The sequence below is a fragment of the Antennarius striatus genome, chromosome 18, assembly GCF_040054535.1.
Source record: "Antennarius striatus isolate MH-2024 chromosome 18, ASM4005453v1, whole genome shotgun sequence".
NCBI lineage: Eukaryota > Metazoa > Chordata > Actinopteri > Lophiiformes > Antennariidae > Antennarius > Antennarius striatus.
In genome coordinates this window covers 1,441,823-1,457,500 of record NC_090793.1, presented here as the reverse complement: position 1 = coordinate 1,457,500, position 15,678 = coordinate 1,441,823, and the positions used below count along the sequence as shown (strand labels likewise).

Here is a 15,678-nt window from a genome sequence, read left to right as displayed (position 1 = left end):
TGGTCTCTAGAACCTGGTCTCTAGAACCCGGTCTCTCAGACCTGGTCTCTAGAACCTGGTCTCTAGAACCTGATTTCTGGGACCTGGTCTCTAAAATCTGGTCTCTAGAACCTGGTCTCTGGGACCTGGTCTCTAAAATCTGGTCTCTAGAACCCGGTCTCTCAGACCTGGTCTCTAGAACCTGGTCTCTCGGACCCCTACTCTAGAGCCTGGTCTCTCGGACCTGGTCACTAGAACCTGGTCTCTTGGACTCGGTCTCTAGAATGTGGTCTCTAGGACCTGGTCTTTAGAACCCGCTGTCTAGAACCTGGTCTCTAGACCCTGTTTTCTAGAACCCGGTCTCTAGAACCTTTGACTCTAGGGCACCATCTCTAGAACCGAGTCACTAGAATCCAGTCTCCAGATCCCGGTCTCTAGAACCCGGTGTCTAGGACCTGGTCTCGAGAACCCGGTCTCACCTGTTCCTGCCTCTCCAGCCAGCGGTCCACCATGGGGTGGTTGGCGCTGAGCGACGAGCGGGCCGTCTCTCTCTGAAACTCCCTCTGATTGGTCCAGGTCCCTGCGTCCCGCGGCAGACTGCGGTAGGTGTCCAGACCTTTGCTCTGCAGACATGGAAGAATCTGGATGAAGGCTTTACCCTCAGGAGGGGCGTGTCGACAAGCCCCGCCCCCCACATAACAACAGAATAAATAAGGCACTGGGTGTACTTGTTCTTCGGACCAACCTTCCTCTCCAGGCTGTTGGTTCCCGACGAGTGGCGAGCTTTCAGGAACCCGGCAGTGGTGGACCAGCGGGTTGGGTTCTTCCTCGACGGCGGTTCTTCTACGTTGATCCGTGACTCGCCGCCGCTCAACGGCCCATTGACGGTCATCAGGGCGGGGTCGCTACTGCGCCGGACGTGAAGGGGCATATCTGAGGGCAAAGACAGGGTCAGGCAGAGAGGGTCGATCAAAGACGGGGTCAAGTAAAGAGTCTAAGTCAAGCAAACTTTGTCAAGCAAGAATGGGATCAAGCAAAGAGGGTAAATCAAAGAGGGGGTCAAGCAAAGAAAGTCAATCAAAGAGGGGGTCAGGCAAGGAGAGTCAATGAAAGAGGGGGTCAAGCAAAAAGGGTCAAGCAAAGAGGGGCAAGCATTGACAGTCAAGCAAAGAGGGTCAACCAAAGGAGGTCAAGCAGAGTCACGCTAAGAGGGTCAAGCAAAGAGGGTCAATCAAAGAGGGTCAAGCAAAGACAGTCAAGCAAAGAGTCAAGCAGAGAGGGTCAATCAAAGATGGTTGATGCAAACAAACGAGAACAAAGTTTGTTTCTTTAGCGCTGTGGGCTGTAATAGACCACAGGAGATGCGGGTGGTTGTGGGTTCTACTTCACTGTTTGTGTTTCTGACTCACAACACGGAACAACAACACACAGAAGAGCTTTTGGCAAACGCCACAGTAAATGGATTCTTCCATTAAAACGCTCCACTGTTTAAAAGTTACGGCGCTGCGTGGGAAGCGGGACGAGATCCAAATAACTACTCTGACAGGAATCCAGCGCTCGTACACAACGCTCAAGAAAAATCTGCCACTTCCAGACCTCTCCAGAGTCCCACGGGGCGATCTGATTGGCTGGAGAGACGGGAGTCGAGCAAAAAAACAACAGAACCGCTGATAAACCGGAGCGTCTTCTCCCAACGACGACGCCAAGTGTCACGTTCCCATGTTCTCTTCCTGACACGCTACTGCTGGTGTGTGTGTGTGTGTCTCAACAGGAAACAGTGTGTGTGTGTGTGTGTGTGTGTGTGTGTGAGGGTTGGTCAAACATCGTGTGTGTTCCCTGACGTTGTGTGTTTATATTCGGAAAAACGTGGAAACGGGTTTGTGTGTTTTCTCTTGGTGAGCCGATGTCGGGTCACCGGAGCATGGGAGCAGAACGGCTTCGCTATGGGACACAGGGGCATTCTGGGAAATGGAGTGCAGGTTGAGTACATACAACACACCTGCGCTCACCAGTAGCAGCTAAAGAGCTCAGCGGTACAAAAGACGACGTATTCAAGTCTTCTTCCTCTAAAAACCCAGGTGATGAGACTCCGTCGCCACGGTGACGGGCAAAATCTCATCGTCTCATCCAGAAACGTAATTAAGAGCAGAGAAACCTCTGGTTTCCACGACGACCGCGTCAATCAGAGCTCGGAGGTCGTTTGCCGCGTCAACCGTGGTCATCGGTTACCGCGCGTTCGCGCCGATCCAGAGTCGGTGGATGAAGACTTACTGGTGCGCAGGGCGGAGGGCGTGACCTCGATCTCGCTGGCTGCCTGGTAGGGCTGGAAGGCCGACGCCCCCCCGCCCCCGCCCCCGCCGCCGAGGTCAACGGCGAACAGGTCGGGGCTCTGGGTGCCGGTGGAGCTGGCACTGGTCCCGTCACCCCCCAGGTGGGGCTCCTGCTCGTCGTACACCGCCATCAGCTGGAGGAGGAGGAGGGGGAGGGGTCAACGGGCGGAGTAATCAGATTACATTCACTCACAAACGATCAGGGGATCAATAAACAAGTGTGTGTGTGTGTGTGTGTGTGTGTGTGTGTGTGTGTGACTGAAGCTCCGCTCAGCCAGAACAGCTGAGTCAGCAAACCCCCCCCCTCCCAACCCACTTCCACTGTGTTTCCATAGCAACATGTCTGCAGGTGATCAGCCTTACCTGGCGTGATGTCATTCAAATCCACAGGAGCTCAATTAATGATCGATAAACAATAAAATAACAATGGAAACAAATCAATAAACAGGACGTTTTTGTTTTGGTTCGAGTTATTTTGGAGTGAACGGAATTTATTAAAAATGTTTTCTGGGAAATGTTTTAATTTAAAGATTTCATCAATCATAATCACATCATGACACCTCCAGGGGTCATAGGTCACGCCCTGCTAAAGAAAAACAGGAAGAAGCTCCGCCTCCTCAGTGGAGGCGTGTCATCTTTAAATAAGCAGCCCTAGAATAATTAATGCATTGATCAACGCTTTACAATGAGTAATTACGCTTCGCGTAACGTCATCTGTAACTCTAGCCCCGCCCCTCCTCTCGGGTCAGAAAACTACTTCCTGTTTCACCGGGACGCGTCCCAAACGGGACAGACATCAAAGCCTTCAGAGGGCGGAGCTTAATAAAAAGCAGATCAGTTTCATCATCAGATGGGCGGGGTGAAATGAAGTCGGGTCGACGCCCCCTTTGGGGGCGGAGGACTAACATCAGTCCGGTTCTGTAACTAATGTCAGACTGGACGGTAACTCAGGCGCTCTGATATCGATCCGAGACGCTGAGCTCAGGAAGTTTTCCTGGTAACAAATGGCATCAAAACACACGTGTGTGTGTGTGTGTGTGTGTGTGTGTGTAGGTGGGGGGGTTTAGCTAGCTCACTAATGAGCACCATATATCACATGCTATCTTGCGCTAGTCACACTTAGGGCTATATTTAGCCATTTAGCTTCAATTACCTGTTTTCCGTGGGACTAATCAACACTTATCAGGACACAGTGTGTGTGTGTGTGTGTGTGTGTGTGTGTGTGTGTGTGTGTGTTGCCTCATGTTTCGCTAACAGGAAGGTTAGAAGCTGTTGAACGGGTCGAGAAAACATGAGTTCAAATATAAACAGGATGCCGGGCGTTCTGGCGGGGGTGTCGCCGTCACCGGGGTAACAGGGGGGGCGGGGCCCCGTCCCAGCCGCGGCACTGAGATCTTCAGGTGCCAGACTGACCCTCAGGGGGAGCCAGATGAGGCCCCTGGAGCCTCCACCATCAGGAGTGACGGGCAGATTTATTACCACCATTAAAGCGATTTAACCGATCCACCCAAAGGCTCCGCCTCCTATGGCATAACAGGCTCCTCCCCCTGACCTCATTCCATCTCAAACCTGAAGTTAACACAGATTTCTCCTGACCTACATTCACACGAGTTGGATGGAACGTTAGAAGTTGGGGTCCCCTCGTTCACATCTCCAAATCCATCGCCAGAACTCTTCCTCCTCCTCCTCCTCCTCCTCGGGGGAGGAGCCCCGCTACTGACATCCAATTAAATCCTCCGTAAGCGGAGCTCAGATGAAACTGTCACATCGAAACCGCTGCCAGGACGGAGATCAATAAGATTAGGAGCGTTCGGCGGATCCGACACCAGGGGGGCGGGCGGGAGCGGAGCGGCAAGCCCCGCCCACATTGCTGTAGCAGCAGAGTTAGCGTTTGATGTAAAAAAATGCTAAAAATAAAACGGCGACAAAAAATATTTGCAGTTTTTTCTATGCGTAATGAGATGTGACGATTGGTCGGTGGTGAAATGAGTCTGGTGGCTCCGCCCCCTCCTCTTACTCCTCCTCTTCCTCACAGACTGCGGGTCTCATGAAGGATCAGAGGCCAAAAAGGGAAACTTGGACTCGTCTTCTCTTTAAGGATTATATTACATTTCAATAAAGCACAGACAACTCTCCTCTTCCTCACCTCCGAACCAACGGGAGCGACGAAGAGCGTCTGTTTCGACAAAAGTAATGCAGAACAAGGTGGTCAGAGACTGCAACATCCCGTGACACCCCTGAATTCAACATTTTACCCTGAACCTACACATTTTTGTGCCTCTGGCTTCCTGGAAATGTTGTTTTCTGTTGTGTGATTCTATCTCATCAGTTTTCAGAGATGTGTACCTAAAAAGGTATAAAAGTGATCCCTCGTTCCTCGCGGTTAATGCGTTCCAGGAACCACACGCGATTGATGAATTCCGCGATATAAGAACAAACTATTTTATTATTTACGGTGATTTAAATGTTTATGAACCCTCCCCATACTGATATTAAACCACCTTCTATCTGTGTTACTTTTTCCCACACTCTGATAGACTGTTTAAAACACTTTTGTGTCTCACGAAAGTCCGAGACTGACGGAACGGAGCGCACTTCCTGATTCATCCAATAGAATGCGTGTATGGTATCACGTGACTGAATTCCAAAAATCTGCTTTGACTGCAAAAGTTGAAATTTGACCTTGACTTGTTTTACATGCTTGTTTAGTTACCAGCAGGTCAGCTTAGCTTAGAGGTAAGATCAGGCCAAAAAAACCAGCCCGATCCGACCCTAATATAATTACTGACATTTTAAACCCGACCCAAATTTCGGGCCGGGTCAGGATTGGATTCGGGCTTAAGATCTTACCTCTTGTTCAATATTGAATAGCATTTATCATACAGCGCCTTCTCTGTTTTACCTAAATTATTTCTTTTATAAAGGTACAGTGATACCTCTACTTATGAATGTCTTACTTACGAAATTTTGTACTTACGAATTTCTCCGCAGGAAAATATTGCCACTAATTACGAAAGAAATTTCGAGTTATGAAAGGTAAAAATACAGTATGGGCTGATACTCACAGCTCCCACAGGTTCCTGAACGCAACATTCTCATAGCTGCTCTGCCATTGGTTATTACCTAGCATCCTGGCATCCCATTGGCTAAGAGGGACCTCTGTGTGGAGCTAGATCGGTGTTTTTCTAGCAGCGTCCTCGTCATTCGGCCCTCAACCCACGAGGTGTTCTGATAGTTTTACGTAAATATATTAACTTTTAGAGTATTCACTATGGACCCCAAGAAAGTGACGGAGAAAAGAGGAAAAGAAAAGACGAAGAAAAGAGTTTTTTTGTCCGTACAAACAAAGCAAGACATCATATAAAAGCATGTGAAAGGGATGCGTTTGGTTGATCTCTCCAAAGAATATGGCCGTAATGCATCTACAATCACCACGTTATTAAAACTAAAGGAAGTTTTAGGAGTTTAAGGCATCGCGTGGGTGGTTGGAGAAGTTCAGAAGGAGGACTGGAATTCACTCTGTTGTTCATGGTGGGGCAAGAGGGCATGAACCAAAGAGGGCAAAAAACAATGAGGACAGCAGTTAAAAGGTAAATGACCATCATTTTATTCTTTACTCTATTCTTTGTTTTTTACATTATATACAACTCTCATTTATTGTGTAATAATCTAATTGTAACATGTTTTGATGCATTTTTATGCTTTATAAAACATTTATGTCGGTATTTTTGTGGGCTTGTAACGGATTAGGGCATTTGCATGGAAAATGCATTTCTACTTACGTAATTTTCTACTTACGTAATTTCTTCCGGAACCAATTAATTTCGTAAGTAGAGGTACCACTGTATGTCAAATAATTGGAGTGGAAGCACAAGAAACAAAGACGTCCATCTAAGGGTCAAACTAAAGGTCAACCATACTTTCCTTAAAGCCCCCCCCCCCCCCCCCACACACACACACACCCCATCTGGAAAGCTGTACTTAGGCTCAGAGACATCAATACTCTTTTGGCGCCGGGAGAACCGGAGAAGAGGCCTTGTTGTTGAAATCAGCGCTTTAAGCAGAAATCTGACAGCCGCTGTAAACACAATGGCGAGCGCTGGCGGCGCGCTAACGGGCTAATTTGCTGCTCGAACAAAAGGACGCGTGTGAGATCTGTGACACGTTTGTGTTGCGTTAGCGATGGGAGAGGGATTACGGGCCCAGACGCCGTACGCCGTCTCGTCTGGCTGTGATCTTTCATCGAAGAGACACTCGGCTGACGGCGACGGAATAATAGGAGAAGTCGATCCGGCCCGCATTAACCCTTCATACGCTGGAAGACAAGCTGTCGTCGTTATAAAAACGGGGTCGCTGGAGAAACTCCTCCGTCGGTCTTTACCGCCGTCATCTTTTAACTCGTCAGTTGCCGGCACTTTACAGCAAACATTCTCCTTTAACAGACTTTCTCCGACATTTACCGAAGTTTTCTTTCTGTTCTTGATTGATTGTACAATAATTAGCTCAAAGCGACACCATCTTCACTCGATACTCAAAATTTGTTGCGTTGTAAGCTGCCACAACTTCTCCATACTCCTCTGATTCGCCATCCCTCCTGGTTCAAAAATATATCGTACATTCCGGATATAAGAAGCTACTTTTTTCCACAACAATAAGGCTGATCTGTCGATCTTTACAGACTAACGGCGCTTTAGCAGGAAGTACTAGAGCAAGACAGATGGAAGAGATAATGCGGCGAAGAAGACGCTACCGTGGATTTTGCACATTATTAACATCCCCTATGATGGACGCAAAGAAAGCCACAGGAAGTAGCTATTAAGTTAGCTTAGCATCAACGAATCAATGGCGTTGATTTCGGACAAAAGCGGTGATTAAAAACATTAAAAATATTTCTGATTTAGCATCTCGTGTTTCAACACCTAAAAGCCTGCGACTTATATTCAGGTACACTCATCCATAAATCCACTGGGATAGGTTTCAGCAACCCCAGTGACCCGAGAAAGTGAAAATAGAATGAATAAATGAATGTCATCAGCAGCTAGTGAGTTAAATTTAATATTTTTTTTAAATTTACTTGGAATAAAACGAAGCACTGGGTTCCTAACGGTGAAAACGCTTCGATGACCATAAGAGGAAGTAACGCTCTTCGTGGCTGCCCGGCCAGATGTTCCTTCATATCTTATCTCAAGTCTGAAAAAGCTCCAAAACTAAGTTCCCACAACAAAGACGGGCCGATAAAAGCCTCCATTACAGCCATTATGAAATGATTTCATCATCTCCACGCTCCCTAAAAGGCTTTCTCTTTGCTTGAACCCTGGCAGATTTGGTCTGGATCAGCCTTAATCAGTTCTGTCAGACCAAAAGTTCGGCCCGTCGTCAGTCGTACGGCGTCAAAATAAGAGTTCCCCCTGACGGACTGGAGAGAAGACGTGATACGGGGCGAGGCGTCGGTTCAAAGCCCCGCGACATCCCGGCTCTCTTTTCATGCTAATTCAACCAAACAACAAGTCCCGCGCCGCAACTCCAGGCAATTAATCCAGAGCAAGCCGAGCAAAGAGAGATTCCAGACAGAGCTAAATAAGTCTGCATAATTTTTCTAAACCAATTACAGTGACAAGAAGAGGAGGAAGAGGAGAGGAGGAAGAGTGATGGAAGGAGGCGAGGATAGCCGGACAGAATGAGGCGAAGTTGAAACATGATTAGCATACGGAGCGACGCCGGCGAGGCAGGACGGAGGTACTGGGTCGATCCTGATGTGCGGGACGGGTGTAACAATAAGCCGTCATTCTACCCACAATTCACAGCGGCGTATCTGACATTCCCGGGTCTGTTAATCCAGTTTCAGAGAGAAAGAAGCAGTTGAGCCGTGTCGATGTCAGCTTGAGAAGGCGACGCCCAACGAGCCGAGCCTTCACGGACTGACGTACATACGTCGTTAGGAACGGACACACGTCGTTGACAAAGATATCAACGCGTTAAAAAGATGCTTGTTGGGAAAAAGTAATGAAAGCCGGAGAGAAAGCTCTTCCGTCCTCTTGGAGGGCATGACGGTGCCGGGATGCTTAAGACGAGTGAAAACGTTTGAACTCGGTCCTCGGAAAAATTACACCGGTGATCGCAATTACCGACGTGTTCAGAAAACCAGAAAATTTGGGGCCCTTTGTGAGTTGAGCTCTAAGTGATTCTAACGACCCCCCAACGCCACCCCAACCCCCACCTCCAGCGTTTCTGGTCCAACATGGCCGCCACGGGGTTGACTTTCCTTACTCCTCATTTCTAAATTGAAATCAGAGACGTGATGACATCACAGACACGTCAAGCTACGGACCAATCGCGTGAAAGCAGACGCAGCCGAAGTGAAGGTAGATGCTCCGCCCCCCTCCTCCTCGTTTAACACCGTTAGCATTCGAGGCTACGCGGCCTTGTCCCTAGTGGGACCTCCTTTTCGTTCCCGTTGTGGGTCCTCACAACGTGTAGATTACAAGTATGTGTGTGTGTGTATGTGTGTGTTTATTTCATAAAGGTCCATCTCCTGGCCGTCCTCAGATATAATCACCCCCCCCCCCCACAGCAAGTCTCATTTACCCCAGCCCCTGGGGGCAGTGTGGCCTTTTCTGCTAACTCTATCTACAACCGCCCGCAGAAAGGCGCCGCTAAGGAGCAGAAACACGTTGCCGGGGGCGACACTGTATTTCCCAGTACACAGATTCTCATAAAATCATCACCGCGGAGCCCGATCCTAAAGAGTCGTTCCACAAAATGTGTCCAGATTGGACCTTCATATCACACAGAACACAGAACGCTCGCAATAAAATGTGTTTTTCAAACTCAGGCTTCATTTTATGGAAGTATTTTAATGAATCATATCCAGGGATAAGAGTTTTTTATTTTCTGGGGGGGTTGGAAATGTGACAGGGTGGAAAATCTAAAGCAATATGGTAGAAATTCTGGATGCAATAAAAAGTTAACACCACCGTTAGCATGAAACTACATGAAAAACAACATGATTTTTTTTTTTTACAAATATATTAGAAAATGTGATCAAAATATTATTTTGTACATTTTTTTTTTGCATGATGAGGTGGATAAGGGTTTGAAAGGAAAATCTATCAAAAAAGGTTGTAAAACAAAAAACTCACAATAGTTTGAATTTCGTCAAATTCTTGAATGATGTCACTTCCCATTTGTGGTGTCACAGGAAATTTAACGCATTTGGGTGCAAAAAAATGGATGAATAAATAATAAATAAAATAATAATCCTAAATCCTAAATAATATTTTAACCAAAAAATAGGTCATTTTAATAAAAATTTTAAAAAAATATTTCCTACTGAGATGAAAGTATTTCTAACCATAAGAACAAGATTTTTGAGATTTATTTGATATTTTTTAAGTTTAACACAAAAAGTTACAAATATTCAAATTGTGCATCCCGTTTTCCAATCATTCCATCCCTGCCAGGAGGGTCAGGAAAGTCTGTTTGATAATGAGTCTGTTTCTCCCTGCCGGGCGGGGCACTTCGACATCGGAGGATGAGGTTGACATCCAGCTTCCTGCTTGAGGTGAGTCAGGGGGGCGGGGCCAAAGGCCACCTCGCAAAGCAGGCGTGAACCCGAGACACCTTTGGAGATGACGTGATACCGACGAGTCGTTTATCTCCTCCCGCCTGAGCCGACGCCAACGAACACAAACGTTCCCATCCTCTCTAGCACCGGGCGATAACAGGAAGAGCCGCTTCTCGGGGCCGGCGGCGGACCGGTGGGTTCAAAGGTCGAGTTTAGATCAGATGGAACCGACAAAAAGTAGAGCGGCTGGCTGCGGACACACACACACACACACACACACACACACACACACACACACACACACACACACACACACACACACACACACCAGTGCCAGCTTGGCCCTCTCTGATTGGCTGTAATGACTTAAACAGGCGCTCCTGTTGAATGAATGTCAGGATATCAGGAGACTCCATCAACTGTTGACCTTTGACCTGCAGCTGCAGACACTCATCGTCCGTTCCTCCAGAGAGAAAGGAGCGCGGAAAGTCCCTAAAAATGATTAGCATTAGCATGCTAATGCTTTTAGAGACGTCAAGCGTCCGACTCCTTCCAGATCTTCAGAAGCTGCTTCTGAAGCAGCTTCCTGTTTACTCAATTACTCCTCAAGCACTTCCTGTTTTGGTCCCGCCCCCTTCCTTGAGCAGAATGAAGGTAATTGGAACAGGTGAGGAGCGTGACATCACAAGGTATCTCTTCTGCAGCGCAATCACATGACCTTCATGTTTGTGGTTGCGTGTTCAGCCTCCAGCTCCGTGTGGCTCCGACACACACACACGCGCACACACACACACACACACACACACACACACACACACACACACACACACATCACACGAGGGAAACAATAATTGAGCGTGTCGTGTACCCCCCAAGGAAGACACACACACACACACACTCCCGACCTCCGCCCTGCTCTCGCTAACAAACGTTCCTCCACCAGCGGGATCGACGGTCCCAGCGGGAGCAGAACCCCCCCAGGAGGACGTGATGTAAGGCCTCAGAGCTCCAGAGATGAACCCCCTCCCTCCTCCTCTTCCTCCCTCATCCTCCTCTTCCTCTCCTCCAGCTACCAGGAGCAGAGCGATGAGGAGAAACCTCCACCAACGGGCCTCGGTTCAGCCCGGACCCACACTGCCCCCCGGTGGTAGGAGGAGGTAGCGACTCTTAGGATGTTAGGGAGCCCTAATTAAAAGGTCAAATTTAAAAAATTAACTACTATTCTAATTTCTTTTGATTAAAAAAATTTCAAAAAATAAATTGTCAAGCTCAGAACTATGGGTTACCATGGCGACCTATCTCTCAATAGAACACTTAGGCGATATAATCTTTTCTCCAGTGGTCTCCAGTGGTTTATTCCTGGGGCTAAATCCAGACATGGGGGGGCGGTTCCGGTCCGGTTCCCATCTATTTTGGCGTCCCGTGTTTAGAGAAAACACCCAGATTGTCAGGATGGGGGAGGGGGGTGGCGGTTGAGGGGAGGGGGCGTGTGAACCCACCGCCACAGACAGGCTGATGAGGGGCATACAGAAATAGACACACACACACACACACCACTTCCTGTCTGTACGGGTCGTTCCCACAGACCGCAACGGGGTGGGCGGAGTCACTGGTGTGTGTGTGTGTGTGTGTGATGTCTGATGCATGACAGGATAATTCAGTATGTTTACAAGTTTCCCTCGGCGTCAAAAACTCGCCATTTTGACTTGCTGATAAAGTTTGTAAAGTTTGAATTGACGCCGCTTCTCTGTCGGAAACAGATTTTATTGAATTGCCCCCACCCCCCAAAGAGGGTATCAGGGCATAAAGGGAGGCTGTGATTGGTTAAAACACTTGTAGACGCTCTTATCACTGCTTTGGTGACTGATGACGATAATGCAGTAACGGGACGCGACCACAAGGGGGCGGAAGAGCTCCTCTGTGGGGAGAATCCATCAGAGACACGGAGTGACCTCTGACCTGAAGACACGCACAGACGGATAAAGAAAGGACGAGAAGGATGGAGAGATCGAAGAAGAGCTTCACCGGGGATTATAACAGGTTATATGACCTGTTATAAACTGTTATGACAACTGTTATAACCGTTATAAACTGTTATAAGAACTGTTAGTATAACAGTTTATAACAGGTTATAACCCGTTATAAACTGTTTTTATAACTTACTATAGTTGTTATATTTTTTTATAACAGGTTATAACAGGTTATAAGCGACGCCTGTGAGAGCATTCAAGTTAAATCAGCGGCCGACGACAAACACAACGCAAGGTGTCGATGACCTTTTTACCAACGGACCCTGAACGCCACACGTGAGCTGCTAATGAAATGCTAACATCGTGTGGACGAGGCTCTACGACCATATAAGGAGTTCAGGCTCGCTGAGGCCCGACCAGTGGCAGGGCGGGGGTGGGGGAGTCTGTGTCCACGCCGCCGTGAGCTCCACACTCACCTGGGTGCTCATGGGAAACGTGGGTCAAGAGGAAGTGAACACGACGACAGCGCGTCGTTGCATCACACAAGTGTGTTTAAGTGTGTGTCGTCATGGAAACACACACATGGCCTTGGCCTTATGGAGCTCCCAGAAGGCCTAGCGTGCGTCAGCTGACTAAGCGGAAGCTTGCGCACCTCGTGGGCCGTCGGAAAGCGACGCCACGCTTGTTGCCATGGCAACCGACGATTCATTTCCTGCTTCCTCGGAACTTCTTGTTTGTTTTGTTTGGATAAAATAACGACTCATTTTACGTTCCAGGGGTTTTACGATGGGGGGGGGTGGGGGTGGGGGGTTGTATATGACCACGTCCCATTGAGACGTGTCACATGTTCGCCGCTCACACGCGCCTGTGCCTCAGAGAAAAGCGTGTATGTGTGTGTGTGTGTGTGTGACCCCGCCTGCGTCTGGCATGAAGTCGTCATCTTGTTCTCATTACGAGGGGGGGGGGCTATCCTGGAATAAATGAGGTCATCGCTGACACGCGTTAGCGGAGGGGGGGTTGGGATGGGGGGGTGTGGCTTAGTGAAAGAAAAGCGTCTCTTCATGTGTGTCAGAATGAAGGATGTGACGGGACGGCCTCGCTGTCAGAGGGATTATAATCTGCAGCCGTTTAGAGTTCCAGGATTAGCGTAGCTTTTAATGCTGGAATTCAAGGACTTTCAAGGAGTCCAAAATGCACAATTCCAGGATCAAAAAAACGTTCAGAAATGAAACGCGAATACAACACAGGCCTCAGCCAATCAGATTCAAGAATGCGTGCAGGAGTTTGTCATCCTGAAGAAACGCAGCTGCCGTTTGGAAGCAGGAAGTAGACAGGAAGTGGACAGGAAGTGATGTGTTGTGTTTACAGGAACCAGCCGTCGGACCCTGAACGAGTCCCATCGGACCTCCCATCATCATCATCATCATCATTTTCAACCTACAAACCACTGCCTCCCCGTTAACCAATAAAAACCCTCGGTATCCAGCGTCAGTCTGCTCGTCCAATCAGAGGAGAGGGATTCGGGTTCAGTGTCTGTAAGGAAATCAACACCGACTGCAGACACAACAAACCGGCGGTAAGCCGTTAAAAGGACGATGACATCACACCCTGTGATGTAACTCCTCCCCCCTTCCCCTCCCCCCCAATGCAGGACAGGGATTAGTCGTCCCTGAAGTGGGCGGAGCTTTAAAGGACGCAAACTTTCTTCATCTGATCAAACTTCTGCAGTTTTCAAATCAAAATTTCTTAAGATGGATTAATTGGGTGGGCGTGGCCAAAGGTGGGACCGCCTCTAATGGGACGGCTTCTGATTGGACGGCCGACAGTCGTTAAAGATGATTTAAGATTTGTTTGAGTTTAGAACGTGTTGATGGAGAGTGAGACGAACACAGCTGTGTGACACACACACACACACACACACACACACACACACACACACACACACACGCTATGCCACATCCTTCGGGGTCTTGACATCACTGCAGGAGTGTTTGTCGGGGTGAGTCTGTCACCGGACACCCGGGGTATGTCAGGGTATGTGTGTGTGTGTGTGTGTGTGTGTGTGTGTGTGTGTGTGTGTCCTCACCTCCACCCTGCTAACCCCGGTCAGACAACAGAGGACAGGCTGATCTTTTAAAGGGGTAATAAAAACCCGCCCCCTCCCACCCACACACACACACACACACACACCCACACACACACACCCACACACACACACACACACACACACCATGTGGACATATGGAGCCCAGCCGGGCTGGGGGGGGGCTGAGGGTGTATATTTGTCTCAGTAAAGCCTCTGAGTCGTGACGCCCGTCGCCATGGTTACTCTTGTTTACATTCCATTGACAGCAGCGTCACATGTAAACAACATGTAAACAACAACAAACCCGAACCACACCGGAAACCACAAGACACCCAAAATTCCCCGTAACCATGGAAACAAGAGGCGGAAGAACAACTAAAATCCCGATGGAGAAGGAGCCGCCGTATCGCGGGTCGTCCCTCGTCGCCCGCGGCAACAGATCATCAAAGGCCTCACACACACACACACACACACACACACACACACACCTTTAAGAAGCTCCAATCAGAACGGAGCGCCCGCCTCCTCCACCTGCTCCCTTCTCTACCTCAGGACGAGTCGACGCTAGATGCTAACAGAGCTAACGGCTACTAAAATGACATCTCCACGGCAACGACTGACTGATGCAGGGCGACGCCCCCCTGAAACCAGAGGCGGGCCCTACGGGGGGGTGATCAGGAGGGACAGAGATCAGGTCGCCGAAACGCCAACGCCTCGTCAAATCTTCGCTCACGACCATAAAAGGTCGCCAGAGGCGTGACAGCTCATTAGAGGAGGGGGCGTGGCCAAACACTTGATGAGGCCGTAAACATCAAAAGCTGTCGTTCCGTCTTGAAGGATCAGCAGAACGCCTGGGGGGCGGGATCAGGATGTCACGTCTGACAGGAGGGATGAAGAGGAGGATGAGGAGGGGCGACATACCTTCAACCCGATTGGTTCTCAACCCGCGACCCGTTCTCGACCCGATCCGGGCCGGGTTCCACCGCCTTTGATGTGCGAGACGCCGAATTCCTCGCTCGTCCTGATCTGCCGCCAACCTGAACGGGGGTTTTCCTCTCTTTAGGCTCCGCCCCCCACCTTTCATAGTTTACATGTTCTAGACATGTTCCGGAGGTGAAATCACATCCTGGACCCGCTCCAGGATCCTGATCCACTTCAAGGGGCTCCTCGTCGCCACATGCCCACCCGCCCACCCTCCAGGCTAATTTTGCGGCTAATGCTAATGCTAACACTCACCCGGTCCTTGTCGTCGGCCACGTCGCACAGGACGTCGTCCAGGTCCAGGATGCCCCCGTCGCCGTGTTCCAGCCGGTGGACCTGCAGCCAGTAGCTGGAATCCTGGGGAGGAAACAAGGGGATCAGTGTGAATCAGTGTGAACGCCCCGAAACCGGAGTCACTCCCGATTCGGTACAAAAGGGAGCGTCTGGTCAGGTGATCCGTCGTCATCGGTTCTGATTTCGATACGAGAAGGTCATGGAAACAAATCAAGACGAGGAAAGAAGGGATGAGTGTGTGTGTGTGTGTGTGTGTGTGTGTGTGTGTGTGTGTGTGTGTGTGTGTGTGTGTGTGTGTGTGTGTGTGTGTGTCCTCTACAGTTACGAGTCGAGACGTGACTGTTTGGGTTCAGCCCGCACTCAGAGGCCTGAGGGTTACAGTCATTACCAACGGTTCAGTTCCACACAGATAATAACACACTGAGCTGTTAAAGCCACAGCCACACACTGGGGGGGGGGGGGTAACAGGGGGGG

The 15,678-nt window shown here is 49.2% G+C and overlaps 1 protein-coding gene across 8 annotated transcripts in view; it reads right to left on the bottom strand.

Moving 5' to 3' along the window:
• pard3ab (par-3 family cell polarity regulator alpha, b) overlaps window positions 1-15,678 on the bottom strand; it is an 85,211-nt gene that overhangs the window by 57,892 nt on the left and 11,641 nt on the right. For all 8 annotated transcript variants that reach the window (XR_011038883.1, XR_011038882.1, XM_068341696.1 and 5 more), the window contains exons 2-5: window positions 15,166-15,267; window positions 2,251-2,443; window positions 725-912; window positions 459-602 (exon numbers count right to left, since the gene is read on the bottom strand). Coding sequence is in view for 6 of the 8 variants with exons in the window: in XM_068341696.1 (XP_068197797.1) it covers window positions 459-602; window positions 725-912; window positions 2,251-2,443; window positions 15,166-15,267 (627 nt within the window). In the remaining 2 variants the exon portion in view is untranslated. The remainder of the gene's footprint in view (window positions 1-458; window positions 603-724; window positions 913-2,250; window positions 2,444-15,165; window positions 15,268-15,678) is intronic.